The sequence below is a fragment of the Lathamus discolor genome, chromosome Z (genome assembly GCF_037157495.1).
Source record: "Lathamus discolor isolate bLatDis1 chromosome Z, bLatDis1.hap1, whole genome shotgun sequence".
NCBI classification, from domain to species: domain Eukaryota; kingdom Metazoa; phylum Chordata; class Aves; order Psittaciformes; family Psittacidae; genus Lathamus; species Lathamus discolor.
The window spans coordinates 55,906,613-55,925,675 of record NC_088909.1 but is presented as its reverse complement, the minus strand read 5'-3'; the positions used below and the strand labels follow the sequence as shown (position 1 = coordinate 55,925,675).

The window sequence follows — 19,063 nt, the reverse complement described above, 5'->3', positions numbered from 1 at the left end:
TGTTCACAACTTTACACATTCTGGCATTTCTATCTAAATGCACAAATACTGATTTTGGAGCATGTGTTTACATCACAAGTTTGCTAGATTTTGCTTCAAAGTTAACTTTAAGCTCTGGTAACAAATAAAACTCTGGTATCAACAGGCACAAAAAAGTGTATTTCAATTTCTGCCATTCCTGAGTATCACACACTACCCCTAACACTCTTTACATCCAAACTGACAAAGCCTTTTAATGTCATCACATGGGTTTTTGCCACACGACGTGACTTGGAAGTCTGCAAAGAATTCCTAGATCTTGGCAGCCCTAGACTAAATTAGTGCAATGCACTCACAGAATCACAGAATCACAGAATCCCAAGGGTTGGAAGGGACCTAAAAAGATCATCTAGTCCAACCCCCCTGCAAGAGCAGGGTAACCTACAGTACATCACACAGGAACTTGTCCAGGCGGGCCTTGAATATCTCCAGTGTAGGCTACAGTTAACAGGTTACGTATGCCATTTCCATCACTGATCATTAGTTCATTCTCTTAGCAATTCCCTGAGGCAGACAAATATTAATTTGCTGCCATTTGTTAACAAATACTGTTTAGGTCTACTGTGGTCTTAGAATGATTCTGCAGTGAAATCAGGAGACAAACCATAACCTTGAATGGTAGCCAAGTCCTAACTACAAGAACATTTTCCTTTTGTGAGAATATTTCTGACTTTAGAGTGAAGCAGCTATAACTAAATTCAATGGTAGTAACCTATTATTGTTTTGACACATTCTCTCACTTATCAGCTGAATGGAAATTTGTCAAGTTTACTTCTCAGGAAAACAAAAAAACATGTAACTGCTCTTGAACCGTGGCCACACAGTGGTATCAGTCTGAATTAAATTTAGCATTCTGGAATGCACAGCTTTCAGTAGCCTAGCAAAACAACTTCTCCCTTTTCTTCACTGTCAGTAAAATTCTGCTAAGATTCTGCACCATTTCTGCAACGCATCAGGCCACTTTGTGAACGACAGGGAATGGTAAATTATGGTATCTACTTGTCACTTCGAGTGATTCACTCAAGGGAATTGGTTTGCTCCGAGAAAATGCCTTGTTCAGTTTCTCTCCAGAAGCAACCAGTAGAACCAAAGCTGCAACTTGCAGCACTGAGCCATAGTGCAGTGGGCAGTCTAGTGCAGAGGCCATACCCGAAATGGAGCTGGCAGCTGTATCTTTGCATGGTAAGTCAGAGAAGGAAGTCCACAGCTGCTCTCTCCAGATGTATGCTCTGCTCCACTGCTGGAGTTCACTACCCCCACTTTGGACAACCGGATTGATCCCCACAAAAAGGTGGAGTTAGAGAAGGTTACTTTTCCTAATCCAGTTTATGAAATGACCTTACAAGTAGTTGGGCCAGAAGGGCTGAAGAGCTGGAAAGTTGCAGTGAATTGACAGGTTTAATCAGGACTGTTACTTCTTGAGCTACAGTTGCTAGTGAAAGCCTTGTGTTACCACCTCAGAGCAAAACCGAATGTCCTAGTCAGCGACTACCTTGTAAGAAAGCTCTATTTCTTTTTCCAGGAAACTAAAAAAACCAAACCCAAAACAAACCACTAAAAAAAAAAATCATACTAGAAGTTATATTGTATTGTATTACCAGAAGCACACCACATCTGACTGTGTACACATAACATGTTACAAAGAACTGAGACATTCTAACAGGAGATTTTACATGGAAGACAATAGCATATCAAATTTCTGAGTAACTAGGAGCTAAATAAAATGGAGAAGAGAATATTTCTCCATAAAATAAAAAGCAATTCAGAAGATGTTTTAGATGCCAATTACTTACTAATGTAAAACAAACAAACAAACAAAACAAAAAAAAAAACCCAACTTAAAACAATATGCTAATGAGCTTGTTCCAATGAGTTAGCACTCATATAGCAATTACTTGATATATCTGGGTGGCAAAAATAAAAAGCAAATGCAACAAAGATGACTAAACTATTGATTTACTATGATAACCATACAATTTGGAAGATAGCCATGAAAACCGACAATTTGAAGTAATTACATGTATTGTTTAGAACGACTTAAACAGTAGATGCTGGAAAAAAGAAAGCTGTATTTTGTTTACTTGTTAACCTGATAAGAAAAAAGCAAAGGTGGTGCTAAATAGCCCACTGAAAAGGTTGAACATCTTTTTTCTCAGACAAATTAATTTCCCTGAGTTTCGTAGTAAGTACAATTTCTGTCTTATGGATGTGTAAACTAAAGCACATAACGGTAGGTAGTCATGCCACATCAGATCCAGTGAAGAAACAGAGAAGTCTGTAACTGAGGGTTCTGCATCTACTTTCACTACTGAAGCAGCATACACAGAATGTTGCATTCCTTGTTACAGCCCATGGGAAATACGTGACTTGAAGGTTACATACTGATTTTATGCAAGCATTAAAAACTGAGTGGGTAAAAAAAGATAAAGCATTTTCAGTGTTGAGAATCTATAAAAAGTTTTACTTTGTTATAAATGGATCAGCAAAATCCCATAAATGGCTTTGTGCGATAAATCTGGTAGAACAAAATTACAAAACAGAAAAACGGGACAGTTTGGGGGTTTTGAGGTTTGGTTTTGGGTTTTGGTTTTTTTCTTTCTTTCTTTTTTTTTTTTTTTTTTAGTGTATGAAAGTATTAGTAACAAGGAAAATAAGAATATTGGTAGGGTATGAATGAGAAAAATCTGGTAGCTGTTAGTTATACCTAGAATAACCTCAAAGAAAACTCATTCCTAATAAAATGCTGTACTGTTGAAGACAGATAAACACACTTGCTTAGAACAGAGCACATGGACTGATTGTGTCGGTTTAATCATATCTGTACGCCGAGTAGGCTAATTATTGTGCAACCAGGCCCTGATCCTATAATTGGATCTGTACATACAGACCTCCGCTCATGCTTGAAGTTCTGTTTAATTAAAAGACACCATATACCTCTTTAAAGCAAACACCACCATCATTCAGCGTATATGCCTTATAAAAGAGGCAGCTGAAATGTAGCGCATCCATTCAACAGAATCAGTCACACACAGTTTATGGACAGCACAATTCCACCAACTTCCCTAAAGTTGCAAGAAACACAAATTTGACATGGATCAGGAAGAACGCAATTTGAAGAAACTGAAACAGGAGAAAAGGGAACAGATAAACCAACCAGGGAAGTAAGCAGAAAATAAAAGAACGAGTAAGACAAGTGGACCAATAAAACCAAAACCAAAACAATCACCCCCATAACAAAACTAACAAAAACACAACCCCCTCCCCACCCCCCTAAGCCAAAGAAAAAAAAAACAGGGCCCAACACTAAAGGCACCACAGGGAAACTAGGAATTGAACTCCGAAACCCCAAGTTTGGCTCCCAGAAGTATTTTCCCTTACATTATCTTTATCTCTTTATCTCTTTCACTCTGCTTTGTTCCTGCCGTCCCAGGAGGGAATGTTTAAATGTTTCTTCCTTTCTGTTGCTCCCTGCATGTGTGAACAACTGGCTCACAGGCTGTATCACAAAGGATTTATTTCCTTTTTCTATTACAACAATCTATCAAATTTTCAATTGGCTTTGTGAACTGCAGTTGGAAATTAAATTAAAAGCATTCTTCAATGCCAGCACAATCTAGATTATGGAGAAACACACTTGTTTCTATTTTTACAGTATACAGACCAATTACAGGAGAACCCTCATAGTGTTTTTAAATTACATTGTATACTTAACTTGTAACAAGAAACATGTGTACCAAGGGATGAAATTGTAAGGTATTTTTAACAATTTGACCTTTAAAGAAACAACTTTTCAAAGGATTCAGAAATTCTTGCCTTTTAAATTTTTTAATTTTTGTAAAAATTTAATTAATATATGATATATTCTAATATACTGGAAATATTCATTATATCCTTGAATGTGTGTATGTACATTCTAATATCATATTAACACATATATTAGAATATATATAAAGCATATAATCATATATATATTCTCTCCTACTTTTCTCATCATAACTTATTGAAATATCATCTATCTTATTATGACTAAAATTTGTTTTTTCAAATGAATCTTGCCCCAGCTTTCAATGTGCTGGATGGGTGTTTTTGATCATGGTGATCTGTCTTGCTCCTGTATTTCATGGGGGAACAGAAAGGCAAATTTTTAAACACTCCTATATTATTAACAAAGTCTACAGTTTTCAGTAACTTGCTTTTGGAAATTGGCTAATTAAATCACACAATACACTCGTAACTTCGTTTCTTTTGCAAGCAATGATAACCATAAACCCGAAACCTGACTTAAGGTGGAAACCGCAGGAAAATACAACTTTCTCACAATTTTCACTTAAGACTGCAACTTTTCCCAGATAAAAGAATTCAGGCTGAGTTTGAATGACATATGAAGTTGTGCTATAAAACCACTAAAACTTGGAGGTACACTAGGGAAATGAAAGTTCCCCCTTTCTACAAGATGCTTTATACAAGATGCTTTTCTTGCTTCCTGCCCTAACAGTCCCCAACTAGAAATACAACATAGAGACACACTTTTTGACCTGGACTAGAGGTCCAACCTGGTTTAAAAACTACCCTGTTCGTTAGAAAAGAAAAAAAAGGAAAAAAAAAAGTATTTTTTTAAGGTCAGGTTAGTTCCCAATACAGGATAGGGGCTAGCCACACTGGCAGCTATAATAGCAGAGATGGGCTGGTATGCTACCATGTTTGGGGGGAAAAAAAGGGGGAGAAAAAGGATGATAGACAGCAGTGTCTTGCAACTATAGAATTCACCACCTTCAGCTGAAAACATGTCATTCTACTTTTAGGTAACAGGACTCTCAACTTACAGCCTCTGATCAAGCCCAGCCACCCGTTTTGATATGTATATTCCATGAACTCTAAAGTGCCCATTTCTGTATGTGCTCCTTGATGAAGGCAAGGATTGGGCCAAGTACTTGGCAAACATGGGACTTTGGAACCAGGTCATCTTTCAGGTCTCTTCAAACCCAAACCTCTGTATGATTCTACGATTCTAAACTGCTACCTAACAGCTTCTTCCCCAGTCACTCCACTCATTTCCTACAGCAGGACTCAAAACTTGTCCCGTCACAATCAAAGCAAACACCTTCCAGCAGGTCATAGGACACAGGTGATGGGAATCATCTGTCAGGAACTGCTTGCAGCTCACTTGCTAAACATATTACATGAAGAGGGGAGAGAGGATTGGGAACTGTAATCATAAAAGGGGGGGGGGGGGGAGGAGAGGGGCGGGGAGGGGGCGGTGGCCGCTCGCTGTCATCCGCGCATCGTGCCTGCCGCGCCGCGCCGCCCCAACCCGGCCCCTGGCTGGCCCCGGTCCCGCTAACCGGGCCATGGCTGGGTCAGTACCTGCCTCTTCCCCCCGCCGCCGGAGCAGCGGCCGCACCGAGCGGCGGGCAGGGGTCCGCGAGCCCCTGGAAGGCTTCACCTGGTGTCTCCTGGGGCGGGGCGAGGCCTCTGGGGGGGGCGGCCCGGACCCGTTCCTTCCTCCCCGGAGCAGCGGGGTGGCCGCGCCGGGGGGGCGGAGAAGGGGGCCGAGGGAAGTTATCCCCCACCCCCGGTGGAGGTAACGCAGCGAGGGGAAAGGTGGGCGTCGGAGGGGGGCCGGGTTTCGGAGGGGCGGGGCTCAGGGTGGGGATATTACCGCGGGCCGTTGCACCTGGTGCTTGTGAACGGAGAGAGTGTGGCTGGAGGATGCCGAGGGACCGGGAGCCTTCGCCGGGAGTTGCGGTATCTGGCGCGTTTGGGTTCCTTTCTTTCCACTTTCTTCTCTCTTTTTCCCCCTGTTTTCTATCCCCTCGTTCTCTTTTTCTTTCTTTCCCAGCGGAGTTGGGGGCGCGTTTCCTCCGTGCCGCTGCTCGCGGCTGGCTTCTCTCCGGTAGCGAGGCCGGCGTCCGGTGCCGCGCTGGAAGCGGAGCGCAGCTGCGGCTCGGGATGCTGCGGGCGCTGCGCCGCGGGGCTCGGTCCGCCGGCTCGCCCATGCCGCCGCGGGGCTACCGGCCGAGGTGGTGCCCTCCGTTCGGGTGCTGCGGCTTGCTGTCGGGCTTTTAGCCTTGTTGTAGGGTTACCTCTCTTAGCGTATTGAAAAGCTCACTGGCGCGCTGCTCTCGTAACGGTGAGCGGGCGTCGCGATGTGCTTTTAGAGATTGCAGTTCCATGTGGTAACTTTAAAGTTTTATGCCTCAAGTACCTCAATGTAGCAGAAGAAAACGCGGAGGTGCTGCTGTCTGCAGCTGGTACCTAATAGAGGTGCATATGTGGAAGTGAACTGATTGACATCCATTCTTCAATGTTAATCAATAATCAGACTGGTTATTCGTATAGTCCTAAATGCATTTTTATAGACCGTGCTGAAGGCCTTAAGTACACGTAAATTGTTACAGTGATAAAAATTCATGTAGTATGTCGTCCTCGGAAGCTAAGAGTATTTCTGGCAAGTCTGAGTCCCGTTGCTGCGGTAGTGTGATGCGCACTGACTTCTGTCGTATGTCTCCGTAAATTTTCTTAACTTGAAAGTAAATAAAAAAGTTCAGTATGTGTACTGCTAACTTCCTTCACTAGTTTTTAAGGGCAAACATGATTTCTGGTATATTTTTCCTTTGCCTGTTGATTTTTCAAAATCCAAAGCCTGGGAAGTTTGACCGCAGTGGGAAGTTCGGCGGACCCAGGAAACTAACTATGCCTAATGTCAGTAAAGTGTATTACTGTTTCTTTCATTTTTTCATCATAACAGTACACATACATGAAAATGGAAATGATCACTGAAGACAGTACTTGTAATTTAATGTAAATATGTAGGTATAAAGTTGGAGTGCATCCTGGTCCTCAGCGACCTATAAAATCTTAAGTGCTCTTGAAATCGCGGACTTCAGAAACAGAAGTTAGGACAACTTTTTATTATCTTTTTTTTTTTTTTTTCCTTCTGACAGATCAGAACAGTACTGCTCAAACTTTTCTAGCATATTTTCACATTGCTGCAGTGGAAACCTTGACAGGGAAGCAGGTTGACAAAGCCAATTTTGTGTAAATGCTGGTTAACGAGAAAAAGCCAATAGTCATAGGAAATATCTTTTCAGAGAACTTTATTAAAAAATGTATCAGCATTTTTTTTTCACATTTGCTGTGAAACTACTTTTTGGAAAAAATCAAAATAAAATTAAGAAGGTTCTTACTGGAGTGAGAATCTGTTTTAATCTGGTAGCTGTGTTTATGAGTTACTTGTAATTTCATTTTAATCTCTCTGAGAATAATTTCTTTTTTTCCTCTTAGGTTGTGGAACACTGCCTAAACTGAGTGTATGGTTCCTGTGGTTTTCCTATTATCTTTCAACTAGTATGACGAGTTTCTTGTGAAAACTTCTTGAAGTTTACAAAGGATTTGTTATTTCATTTGAGAAAGAATGGAAGAAGAGGTATGTATTAGGCAGTGTACTGCCTTGAGATGCTAATACTAAAGATAAGTTGAAGTTGATATTACTTATGTTTCGAGTAGAAATAGTATGAGCAAATGTATGTAGTTCTTTAAATGTACAAATCATGGCAAAATAGTACCTTCCTAATAAACTTGCTTGCCAGAGAGTTAGGCAAAGACAAAGGGCACAGTAAAGGTGAATCAACTGAGTGGAGTTTTTTAAGAAATTTTCTGAAGCAGAGCTTTTTAGGTGTTTCAGTTATAATACAGGTGTCTGATGATAACTGCAGTTTGAGTAAGCTCAGAATTGTTATATGTTGACTGTGACAGTTCAGGAAGCCGTGGTTTTTGGTGATTTGAGGTGTTTTTTTGTTAAAAGATGCTAAGTACTTTCTGAGATTTCAGACTGTTAGCTGAAAATGCCGGCCGTTAAAACTGTGATTGCCCTACCTAAAACTTTTCCTAAACCAGCTTGTGGCTTTTTTTTTTTTTTCCTGAGTGAAAGAAGTAAACTTGCACTTCATTCACTTCATTTACATTAATACAGAAATTAAATACAGGCCTTAATTTATTTCTGTGGGATATTGAGGCTGATTTAAATCCAAACCTTATGTGTAGAAAGGATAACAATACATAGACACAGAGAAACAGTTTTTATTTGGATCAGGAAGATTTTCTAGAAAGCTGTAAAAAGATCCACTGCTTTGTGGCAAAGAATTTGGCTCCTTATTTAAGATTATTGCACTTGGTGGAAAATGTGGTTCAAGTTCATATAATTAAATTCGAAGAAGTGACAATTGGTATGAACTACACTATTTTGTTGACTATTGAAGTCAGCCCATATATATATATATATATATATATTTTTTTTTTTTTAACTGAGGTTAGTAGCTTCCTTGTTGGCTAGTAAGGGGAAAAAACCAAGAATAACAATAAACACAGCAGCAGAATTTGTATCTGCAGGTTAAATTCAGTACCAGATTAAATCTTCCAGTTTAACAGTGTTTCTGAATTTTGGAAGATGATATTCAAGCTCTTAGATACGTCAAACACCTGCACATTGTTATCCTTAGGTTTCTGGCTTGCAAGCCTTTTTTGGACTTATATTCTACATAGAATAAAAGTATCCTGTAGTTGCTTCAGCCCTGTTTTCTAACACACCTGGAGTTAAGTGCTTCTGAAAAATATCTAATATAGACCTAGTATGAATTGAATTGTTTCTCCTTATGAGTTTGCGGTTCACTGAACAAACTTGTTTACTGTTATTATCTGATATAATCTGAAACGGGAATCACCTGTCACAATCGGACACATGAGAATAGCAAAATATGAATCAATCTTGTACTTTCCTTACCACTTGTCAAGCTACTGTTTATTTGATTTGCTATATAGTCAAGAAAATTGATTTGCTTAAGGTACCTGGTGGGGGAGATAAGCAATTAAGTATGCTGGGTTCTACCAGGAAGTATTTATTAAGTTTTATGCTGAACTAATCCTGTGCTAATTGAAGCATTCTGGAGGTATTAGGTGGTACGCACAAGTGTGTTTAGGTTGACTTTGTTTTAAAGGATATCCTGATTAAACATAATATTGTGTTAAAACATGAGGATGGGAGTTAGTTATGTAATAAAAGCGTGCCTACAGCCACTGTTTCAAAGTACAATTATTAATTCTTTTCTTTTGCACTCGTTAACAGTTGCATGGAATTACACTCTTGCTTTTTATCTTTCTCTTCTTTTTCCTTCTTCCCCCCCCCCCCCCCCCCCCTTTCAGCATGTTGATAACACAGCGTATCTTTTCAGGTCCATAAATGTGGCTTATGCTCGAGTAAGAGGCAGCGTTCTGAACCCGATGTTGAAGAGCGGGTAGATGAAGAGGTAAAAGTATTTTGACTGTTGCTGTTGGTATCACTCTTCCCTGCTCGTGCTGTTTCCCTCTTAGCTGAAGTTTTTCAGACTCGGGACTGTGGCTGGAATCCAGACTGTGGCTGGAATCAGACTCGGGACTGTGGTGTGGCAGCACCAACCTCAGCAGTGCATTTGTGCACCCCCTTGTGGTGTAGCAATTGTCGTGTGTGGACTGCGTAGTAAATCATTCTGCTACCATGCTGCCTTGCAGTTCTAAGTCACTGCAGGGAAAGCTGTGAACATACAAAGGTGGGCAATGGCATGATTGCCTCTGCTCACTCCAACTGACTGCGAAACCACACCCAATATTTCCTGAAAGTCGGTGGTATGAATGCTTATATGATTCAATAATCTAACCATTACTTTGCAATGAACTTTCTTAATCGCACTGTACTACAAGTAGTTTAAATTGCTACTATTCTTATTCATTAAATGATATGGGGTATTATAATAGCATTCAAAGTCCAGGAGAAGACTGATCATTCTGTCTCAATATCAAATACCAGAAGCAAAGGAATAGAAACAATGTTTCTGTATGCACACTCTGTGCAAGTATGCATGCGATTATGCATGCTACACATGCCAAGTGTATGGTGGGGTCAGTACGCCCTAGTAGGATCTTACCATTTAAACAAAACTTTACAATCTCTTGGGAGTATGGTTGCATTAATCATGGGAATAAGAATGATCCAAAACCTGTTTGGGAATAGGCAGGATTAGAATCTCTGTCTCCTGGTTTGGGATGAGACCCAATGACACTGAGGACTGGTAACCCTTTTCCTGTCTTTAGGTGGCGTGGTAGCTACATGTTCAGTGGCACATGAGAAGGATGTGAAGTAACTCCCAGGTGTTCGAAAGGCAGGTCACTGCAGATCTGCTCCACTGCACTTTGCAGTGATTTGGTTAAGGGTACCGCTCCAACTTGTGGTTCTTGCTTACTAGGAAATTTCTAGTCTGCAATGCTTGGAAAAGACCTTAGATACTTTTGAACAGAGGATTCAAGCACATTTTTGCGCTTGTCCTGAGTGACAACATAACTTCAGGGGCTGCATTTGAATGTGCAAACTGGGCACAACCATTAGAGGCAGAGATTTCTCTGTCTTAAAGGTCTTTATCAGCCTGAATGATGCCATTATTCTATATGCCTTCACCTTTTAACTGTAAAGTTTTCTAGGCTGGAAACAGTTATAATTCTGTTTGGCAGTCAGCATGAAATAAATGCATATTGCTAAAGTGACCCCAAAGATCCCTGCAAATTAAAGAAGTATAGTATCTGTAACATCTGAGTATTTTACTGACTTATGTTTCTCGGTGTCTTAGTTTAATCCATAAATTACAAGTAATCCTTGGTTTTGTTAGGCCTTCTTTTCCTATCTAGCTGCGCATGGCTTGATCAGGGTCTTTTTTCTGGTTCCATTTCTGTGGTTTTTTTTGTTGTTCATTTTCTCACTTTACTACCCTCTACAGTGCATTCATCTTCATACTCTTTTTTTTATTTGTCAGTTCACCTGTTCTGTTTTCTAGTCTCTAATTCCTCCTTCTTGCTCCATGTTATAGAGACGAGCTACTTGTTCTGATCTTCTGTTACCAGAAAAATTACTCTAGCTTCATGTCTGTTCCTTACCCCTTATTTGGTTACCTGTCCTTTCCTAAAGCAACCAGTTTGAAATCTGTAATGAACTTCTGTAAAGTTATTCTGTGAACATTAAGAGACCTTTGTGGTGGAAGATGTAGTGCAAAACTTAGTTTCTGTGGAGGAAACTTGAACTCAAAAGTAGGTGATCTGTTTTTCATTTGGTTTCTGTCAGTGCTAGCAAACTTGTTTCTATGTAATAACTCTTTGTAGAGGTATAGAAAAGCTTGCTCTCCTTATAAAGCTTGTCAGTTTCTGAAGATGAGTACAAATTGTAGACATCCACAGTCTCTTGCTGTTTGAGAGTTTTAATTTATAATACCTACCCTGCTCTCCTTGCTATTTCTCCACCAGACAACCAAGTATTTATATGTGTTGGGTGCCAAAGTGTGACTGAAAGTACAGGTGGCAAAACTACTTATATTTTCCAGTCTTCTAGGCCAATTTAATGCATGAGCTAAAGTAGTGTTTAAAGGAAAGGTCAATGAGTATCAACATCACTTCCTGATAAAATAATCTGGTATCTATAATTGTATGCATTTCTAGATTATTTTTTTCCCTCAAAAATGAAAAGCAGTGATCTGTTGCTTCAGAAACTGAATTGTCTTAACTTAAATGGCTTGAAAGGCTTACCTGACTCTGTCACTGAAGATGACTTTGTTTATATATAATTCTTTTATTCTGTGAACTACTATTCTGTCCACTACTGTATGCCTTTCAATTTGTTGAAGTAGAGCTTGTGCAAGTACAATGGCTCTTTTAAAAAAAAGAAAAAAGCAGTATTGAATTAAAATGGAGTGCTTTAAAAATGTAACAGTAGCTTGAAAGTAACTTTTCATTGCTAGGTCTTCTCTGTAGCATCCCATAACATAGTTTCTGTAGGGAAATTGGTGTGCTAACGACGCTACTAATGGCAATTTTTGTCTTACCATCAGGTAAGGTAAGTCTCAAGTGTATGTGTGTATATTTGTATGTATATACACTAATGGCACATGATTGTTAACGTAAAGATCGTTCAGTCTGTGCTGTGTTCCCTTACTGCCTCTGCTTTCTGTTGCTTGTTTTTGCTGTGTAATGATTGGCCTTGGTAGGGCTGAGGACTGTACAATAATAACATAAATACTGTTTGTGATGAAGAATCATTGAAGAACAGATGCTGATTCTTTAGGCATTTTTTATTTTTGTGAACCATAGAGTTCACCTCTTCTGTGTGCAAAATCAACATTTTATTGCATGCATGTGGCAAGCATGGCCTAGCGTGTTCTGAGCAATGCTCTCTTGGAAGAGCTGTTTATAGGATATATATATGGTACTAATTGCTGCTTCAGTATGTACCTTGAAAGATAGGAAGAGGGACTTGTAACACATGGCCAGTAAAAAGACAGGTCTCAGCAGGATCCAGAATTCTCAAAAATATGCACTCCAAAGACTAGATTAAAACTCTGTTGTAGACTAGTAAGTATTAATAACTTGATCTTTAGCCAAAGCAGTCTCATTTAAAACTGTAGACTGCCCAAATATGGTAACTGTTATAGTTACCAATACTTCATAAAATACAGAGAATATTAACAGGATGCATGGATTTAAGTATTAATAAAATTCAGGAGCTGTATTTGCTGCATAGGATTTCTTTTCAGAATCATTTTTCTCCTGTAGATGGTTGTATCTTTATTAGCAAAAGGGTATGGTTAAAACTAAAGAAGTCATGCTTAACAGTAAAATGATTTTACTATTACTGTTAAATCAGCTCACAGTATACTTTGACTGGCGAAAATGATAATTTTTGCAGATAACTTGTGCATTCTAGTGAGAATTGGAAGAAACGGAGACTGCTAGACAGTGTATTATTCTGAAGGAAAGCTGAAGGGAAAAGTTCATTTTGTGTGACTGGTGATACTTGGGAGAGGGAATAACAGAGAAGAGCTTGTCCATATATATTGAAAAAAATGGAGCATTCATTTATAGAATCATAGAACAGTTAGGGTTGGAAAGGACCTTAAGATCATCCAGTTCCAACCCCCCTGCCATGGGCAGGGACACCTCACACTAAACCATGTCACCCAAGGCTTTGTCCAACCTGGCTTTGCATACTGTCAGGGATGGAGCATTCACAACTTCCTTGGGCAACCCATTCCAGTGCCTCACCACCCTTACAGTAAAGAACTCCCTCCTTATATCCAATCTAAACTTCCCCTGTTTAAGTTTTAACCCGTTACCCCTTGTTCTGTCACTACAGTCCCTAATGAAGAGTCCATCCCCAGCATCCTTATAGCCCCCCTTCAGCTACTGGAAGGCTGCTATGAGGTCCCCACGCAGCCTTCTCTTCTCCAGGCTGAACAGCCCCAACTTTCTCAGCCTCTTTTCACACGGGAGGTGCTCCAGTCCCCTGATCATCCTCATGGCCCTCCTCTGGACTTGTTCCAACAGTTCCATGTCCTTTTTATGTTGAGGACACCAGAACTGCACACAATACTCCAGGTGAGGTCTCACAAGAGCAGAGTGGAGGGGCAGGATCACCTCCTTCGATCTGCTGGTCACGCTCCTTTTGATGCAGCCCAGGATATGGTTGGCTCTCTGGGCTGCGAGCGCACACTGCCAGCTCATGTAAGTTTCTCATCAACCAACACCCCTAAATCCTTCTCTGCAGGGCTGCTCTGAATCTCTTCTCTGCCCAACCTGTAGCTGTGCCTGGGCTTGCTTCGACCCAGGTGCAGGACCTCGCACTTGGCAAAACACTTTAAATGAAAGGTGTAGGCTTTCTGGATATGCAGGAGTATGGGAAAAAAAAAAACAGGGTTATATTAATGCTATGCAGTCTCGCGAGTCTCCAGACAGTCTGAGATTATGGCTTTGAACTCATTTATATAATTAGTGTATTAATACTGAAGATTTAATCTAAAAGATGATTCTTACAGCAGTAGTTTGTTATTAAATGTTGCAATAGATGAAGCAGAATTGGGCTGAGGAGCAGAGACTGTTGCATGAAAGAGTGTCATGCAGTGAGAAACCAATAAGAAACATTGCTAAGGAAGTGGGGAGGTAGGACAAGAACTGTGTGCCGTAGGTGTGACCATATTTTTCCTGCATACATTTCTACTGTCCTAGAAAACATTGAGTAGTAAATGAAAATTGAGCTTGTGAATAGAAGTATTATACACTGTTGTTGATCTTGATGCGTATCTGTTTCATCTGTTAGGACAAAAGCTTATTCAAATCTTCCTTAATATATGTGATGCATGTGATCATGCAGACTTCCATTACTTTCTAGGCACTTGACATCAAGTGTGCAATTCTTAGAGCTGTTAGTCCTAGAGTTACATAATTGTTTGAAAACATGAATCTTCCTTTTAAACAGTAAGAAATTTCTAGCTTCTGTCGCTCTGAAAAAGGCGTTAAATGTGAAGCTGTAAATTAAATACTCAAAAGACAAGCAAGACAAAACGTGTCTTTAGAGTGTCATGGTTAATTTAAGAATACAAATTTTTTTTTTTTTGGCAATTTTTAAGGCTCTGAAAATTTGTAAGTTAGAAGACGTATTTTCATGCTTTTAAAATGAATGATCAGTTCAGAGTTAAATCTCTTTGCTAGCTCCCTGTGAATTCGTGGTGGCTTTTAGATGCATGGAATGCAAGAATTTTTCTCCCCAGATATTACTTGCTTAAACTAAGTTATGTATATTTAATTCTGCAGAACAACAGAAATCAAAGTTACAAAAGTTATGAAAGTAGGTATCTTTCATAATCCAAGTTAGAGCGGCTGATTGACACCAGAAACATGTTTATGCATCTTTATGTTTTCAGAAGGAACTACGGTTAAAGTTAACAGTAAAACTATGCTTCAAATAGAAATTTTGCAGAAATTTTTGTTGATTGCTGTTGTGATCCTGCCAGTTGTTTTCTTTTTTAAATGTATTGTGCATTGTCAAGCTATTTCATTTTCAAGAGAACAGAAAAAAATCCATAGCTCATCACACTTTTACTTTCGTAGCGATGTTTTTCTTTCTTTAACCTATTTACCTTTGTGATAATTTTCTAGCATCTTCCATTTTCTTTTCATTTTTTATACTTTGTTTTACAGATCTCTTAGCAGTGAGTTTAAAGATAGCAATCTCTTTGTAGCTTTTCACATACACTCATTGCTACTTTTATTATAGCCTTTACTGTTTTGGATTTTTTTGTTGTTGCTTTTCTGAATCTGTATTGATAGTCATAAGCCTCATGGTTTTGTTCTGTTTATCTTAGCTATATTTCTCATTTTTTAACTTAATAATAAAAAATTATAAACCAGATTGTCCAGTTATGAGACTTTTGTACTTTATAAGTACTTTGTACTTGTACTTTATAAGACTACATTAATTTTCTTTTGGCCAAATGCAAAACAGACGGTTTACTGGATGTTTATGTCATGTAAGCATCTTCTGTGCATTATAAAGCATAAAATGGTGCAAAACTATATACAACATGACATCATATAGATACATTTGTGGCTTCGAGCAAAAAAAGTTAAGTTTAATTCAATTGCTTATTAAGAATTAGGTTGAAATTTTTAGGAAAGCTTATTTTGAGAGTCCTATTGTTTTTGGGTTTTTTTATTTTTAATATATTTGAAAGGAATATACTGAAGTAACTTTCTCATGTATTTAAGGGTTTAACTAGGAAATGTTAATCTTTATTGCTGGTAAAGTCTATATTTAAATGATCAGTAAAAAAAAAAAAAACAACAAAAAAAACCCCAAACCAAAATACTATTGGAAAGTTATTGCCCTGTATCAAGCATAAATACAAAGTATATGATGTTATAGTATTCTGACCTGCAGAGTCTAATCATGATGTCTCTTTTGGGCTTTCTGCATCAAACTGCAGATGTGATACACTAGGTAACGGTGTCTTTTATTTTAAATACTCCAGTAGTCAGTCCCAAGTGTGACAGCTAGAATTATAAGGATTTCTGCACATCTGAATGCAGACTTAGCATTACTGATTTTGTTTTTTCTTTAGTAATGAAAGAAATGTAATGATGAAAGTCTGTGAAGTATCGTGTTATTGTTCAGTTTAAGTGAACAACAAACTGTTAGACTGGTACTTCCAATGCAGTTCTATACCATGTCCTCATTAGAATGTAAATGTCTTTGATGCAGAAATGGAGTATTTTGTAATTTTCACTTCTGCTCTCTCATGTTTGTGCACTTAGTGAAGCAGTAGCTGGACTTTATATTCAACTACGCTTATTCAGAGACCCCAATATGTTTAGGAAGAGACGAACGTCTTTGGTATTGGTGATGCTTGTTTAGCAGTTCAGCTAGTGTACAAGCCAGAAACCTTTTTGTTTTGCTGCAAAAACAAAGGTGTTACTATCTCTAAATGGGAATACCCCTCAATAAATTTGAGAAATTAACTTTGAAACTAGTGTTATTTTAGTTGCTATTTTGAAAATGGTGTATTAGTACACTGGGAAAGGAAACAACAGGGACATGCAACACATACATTATTATTCTGACTTTCAGATTAATTACTTTCCAGTTAATCTATTCTGTTTAACTGAAAGCCAAATTAGTGTTCAAAGTGTTACATAAGTAAGTGAGGACAAGGGGTTTTTTTTAATACGCCTGTCCCTCCTGTAGTCTTGTGTGTATTACTTCATTTTCTGAAGTAATATTTGCTAATAAATTATTCTTAAAGGGGAAATGCTGAAATGCATGGAATGCACTTATTTTATTGTATAAATGCAGCTGCTCAGAGAGAGGAGAACAACTTGTATTAAAAACTGATCTGCAGATCACTTGAACAATGTTACTTCAACATGGCTAATTTTGAGTTTCCTTTGATTTGGCTTTAGGTTGCCTGGTTCCCCATATGTTGTCTTATATCCCAAATATATTATCTGATAGTGATGCAAAAGGATCGTAAGTCAGTTCCTAAGACTGTGTGATGCTGTTCTATGACAAGTGCAGATAACAGTTTCTCTTTGCTTGTCCTTCAGACCACCAATAGCTGGAGAACATTGCTGAATTCTACCTACTGCACTAGGAGCAAATTGAGAGTTAAACTGTCCTTAGTTGAATTTATATTTCACACCATTAAGACAATCTTCATATATGAACAGTAGTTTGAATAGCTGTGGGAAATGTCAAAGTGTGTTGTTTTGTTAAAGGCAGGAAAAAGTAAAGTGGAAGTTTAATATTTATCTGTTTCCATGAATATTGTCAGGATCAGGAAGGGAAAGCAATGGTAATGATGTACTCAGCAAGTTGTGCTGATTGATTTTTGTCATGCCTTCATCACGGAAAGACAAATTACTCTACCTTGCAAAAACAAATGAAAAACAGTTATGTGGAATAACCTACCATTGTTGTTTTCCTGCTCCAGCACTCGCACGATTTTTCAGACCTTAAGGGGCAGAGAGTTCAGTGTTTGTGTTCTAATATAAAGCAGAGGTGTGTACTGTATGGTAATTCCAGCTTTAGAACACCTTGCAAGTGGAAATTTCTATTTAAAATGTCAGGGATCTTTGTCCAGGAGCATTAGAGACTTGAATTTCCTTGTGTTGGTAGTCTGCATAGACGTCTCTTTATCTGAGGTCAAGCTAACATGCTGAATCTGTTTTACTTCATAGAGTAGTAACGCAGTTCTCTGAAAAGTATTTATGCAGTTCTCTGAAAACAATTAACTCTTAATGCAGATAAATGCTTTCAGCTGAAATGTTAAATGACTGTTATTTTCCTTTTTACAAAAATGGGAATGATTTTTTCATAATTGAAAATGTTGCTTAATAACTTCTTAGTTTAATTCAACAATACAGTACAAGTCTACATATATGTTTGAAGCCCTTATAAGCAAAGGCGGAGCTAGACCCTTGAATGTGAAATCACTGAGCTTCGCTCTTAAATTTGTACTGTCAACTGCAGTGTAACTTCCCGGAGAAAGGGAGAAAGGATTAACTTGGGGTAACTAAGTAAACCACCACCAACAGTGGAAGGGCAGAATTTGGTTTCTGTATGTAGCCTTCCATTCCATGTTTGAGCTCACCCCAGAATCCAGTAGGTTGTCATGTGGGATATACTAAGCTAGATTTTGAGAAGGCTGAGGTTCTGAATGACTTCTTTGCCTCAGTCTTCACTGGCAAAGGCTCTGACCACACCACCCAAGTCTTGGAAGGCAGATGCAGAGACCGTGAGAATGAAGATCTTGGGCCCACTGTAGGAGAGGATGTGCTTGGAGACCATCTTAAGAACCTGAACACACACAAGTCCATGGGACCTGATCAAAAAAATCTGCAGGTCCTGAAGGAGCTGGTAACTGAAACCGCTAAGCCACTGGCCATCATATTTGAAAAATCACGGCGGTCAGGTGAAGTTCCCAACAACTGGAAAAAGGGAAATATAACCCCCATTTTCAGAAGGGGAAAATGAATGACCCAGGGAATTACAGACTAGACAGTCTCACCTCTGTGCCTGGCAAAATCTTGGAGCACATTCTCCTGGAAGGCATGTTAAGGCACATGAAAAACAACAAGGTGCTTGGTGACAGCCAGCATGGCTTCACTAAGGGGAAATCTCTGCCTGACCAATTTGGTGGCCTTCTATGATTGGGCTACAGAACTGATGGACAGGGGTAGAGCAGTTGATGTCATCTACCTGGACTTGTGCAAAGCATTTGACACTGTCCCACACCACATCCTTCTCTCTAAATTGGAGAGACATTAATTTGATAGGTGGACCACTCGGTGGATAAAGAACTGGCTGGATGGCAGCACGCAAAGTGTTGTGGTCAATTGCTCAATGGCCAGCTGGAGATCAATAAATAGTGGTGTCCCTCAGGGATAGGTGTTGGGACCGGTCTTGTTTAACATCTTAGTTGGTGACATGGACAGCGGGATTGAGTGTGCCCTCAGCAAGTTTGCCGATGACACCAAGCTGTGTGATTCGGTTGATACGCTGGAGGGAAGGGATGGCATCCAGAGGAACCTTGACACGCTTGTAAGGGGGGCTGATGCCAACCTTATGAAGTTCAACCATGCCAAGTGCGAGGTTCTGCACCTGGGTCAGAGCAGTCCCAGGCAC

At 39.2% G+C, this 19,063-nt stretch overlaps 1 protein-coding gene across 1 annotated transcript in view; it reads left to right on the top strand.

The window, feature by feature from the left end:
* The first annotated feature begins 5,706 nt into the window (after positions 1–5,706).
* PTBP3 (polypyrimidine tract binding protein 3) overlaps positions 5,707–19,063 on the top strand; it is a 47,737-nt gene continuing 34,380 nt past the window's right edge. Inside the window, exons 1-3 of the mRNA XM_065662583.1 lie at positions 5,707–5,784; positions 7,324–7,465; positions 9,267–9,341. Of these exons, the coding sequence (XP_065518655.1) occupies positions 7,454–7,465; positions 9,267–9,341 (87 nt within the window). The 5' untranslated portion in view covers positions 5,707–5,784; positions 7,324–7,453. The remainder of the gene's footprint in view (positions 5,785–7,323; positions 7,466–9,266; positions 9,342–19,063) is intronic.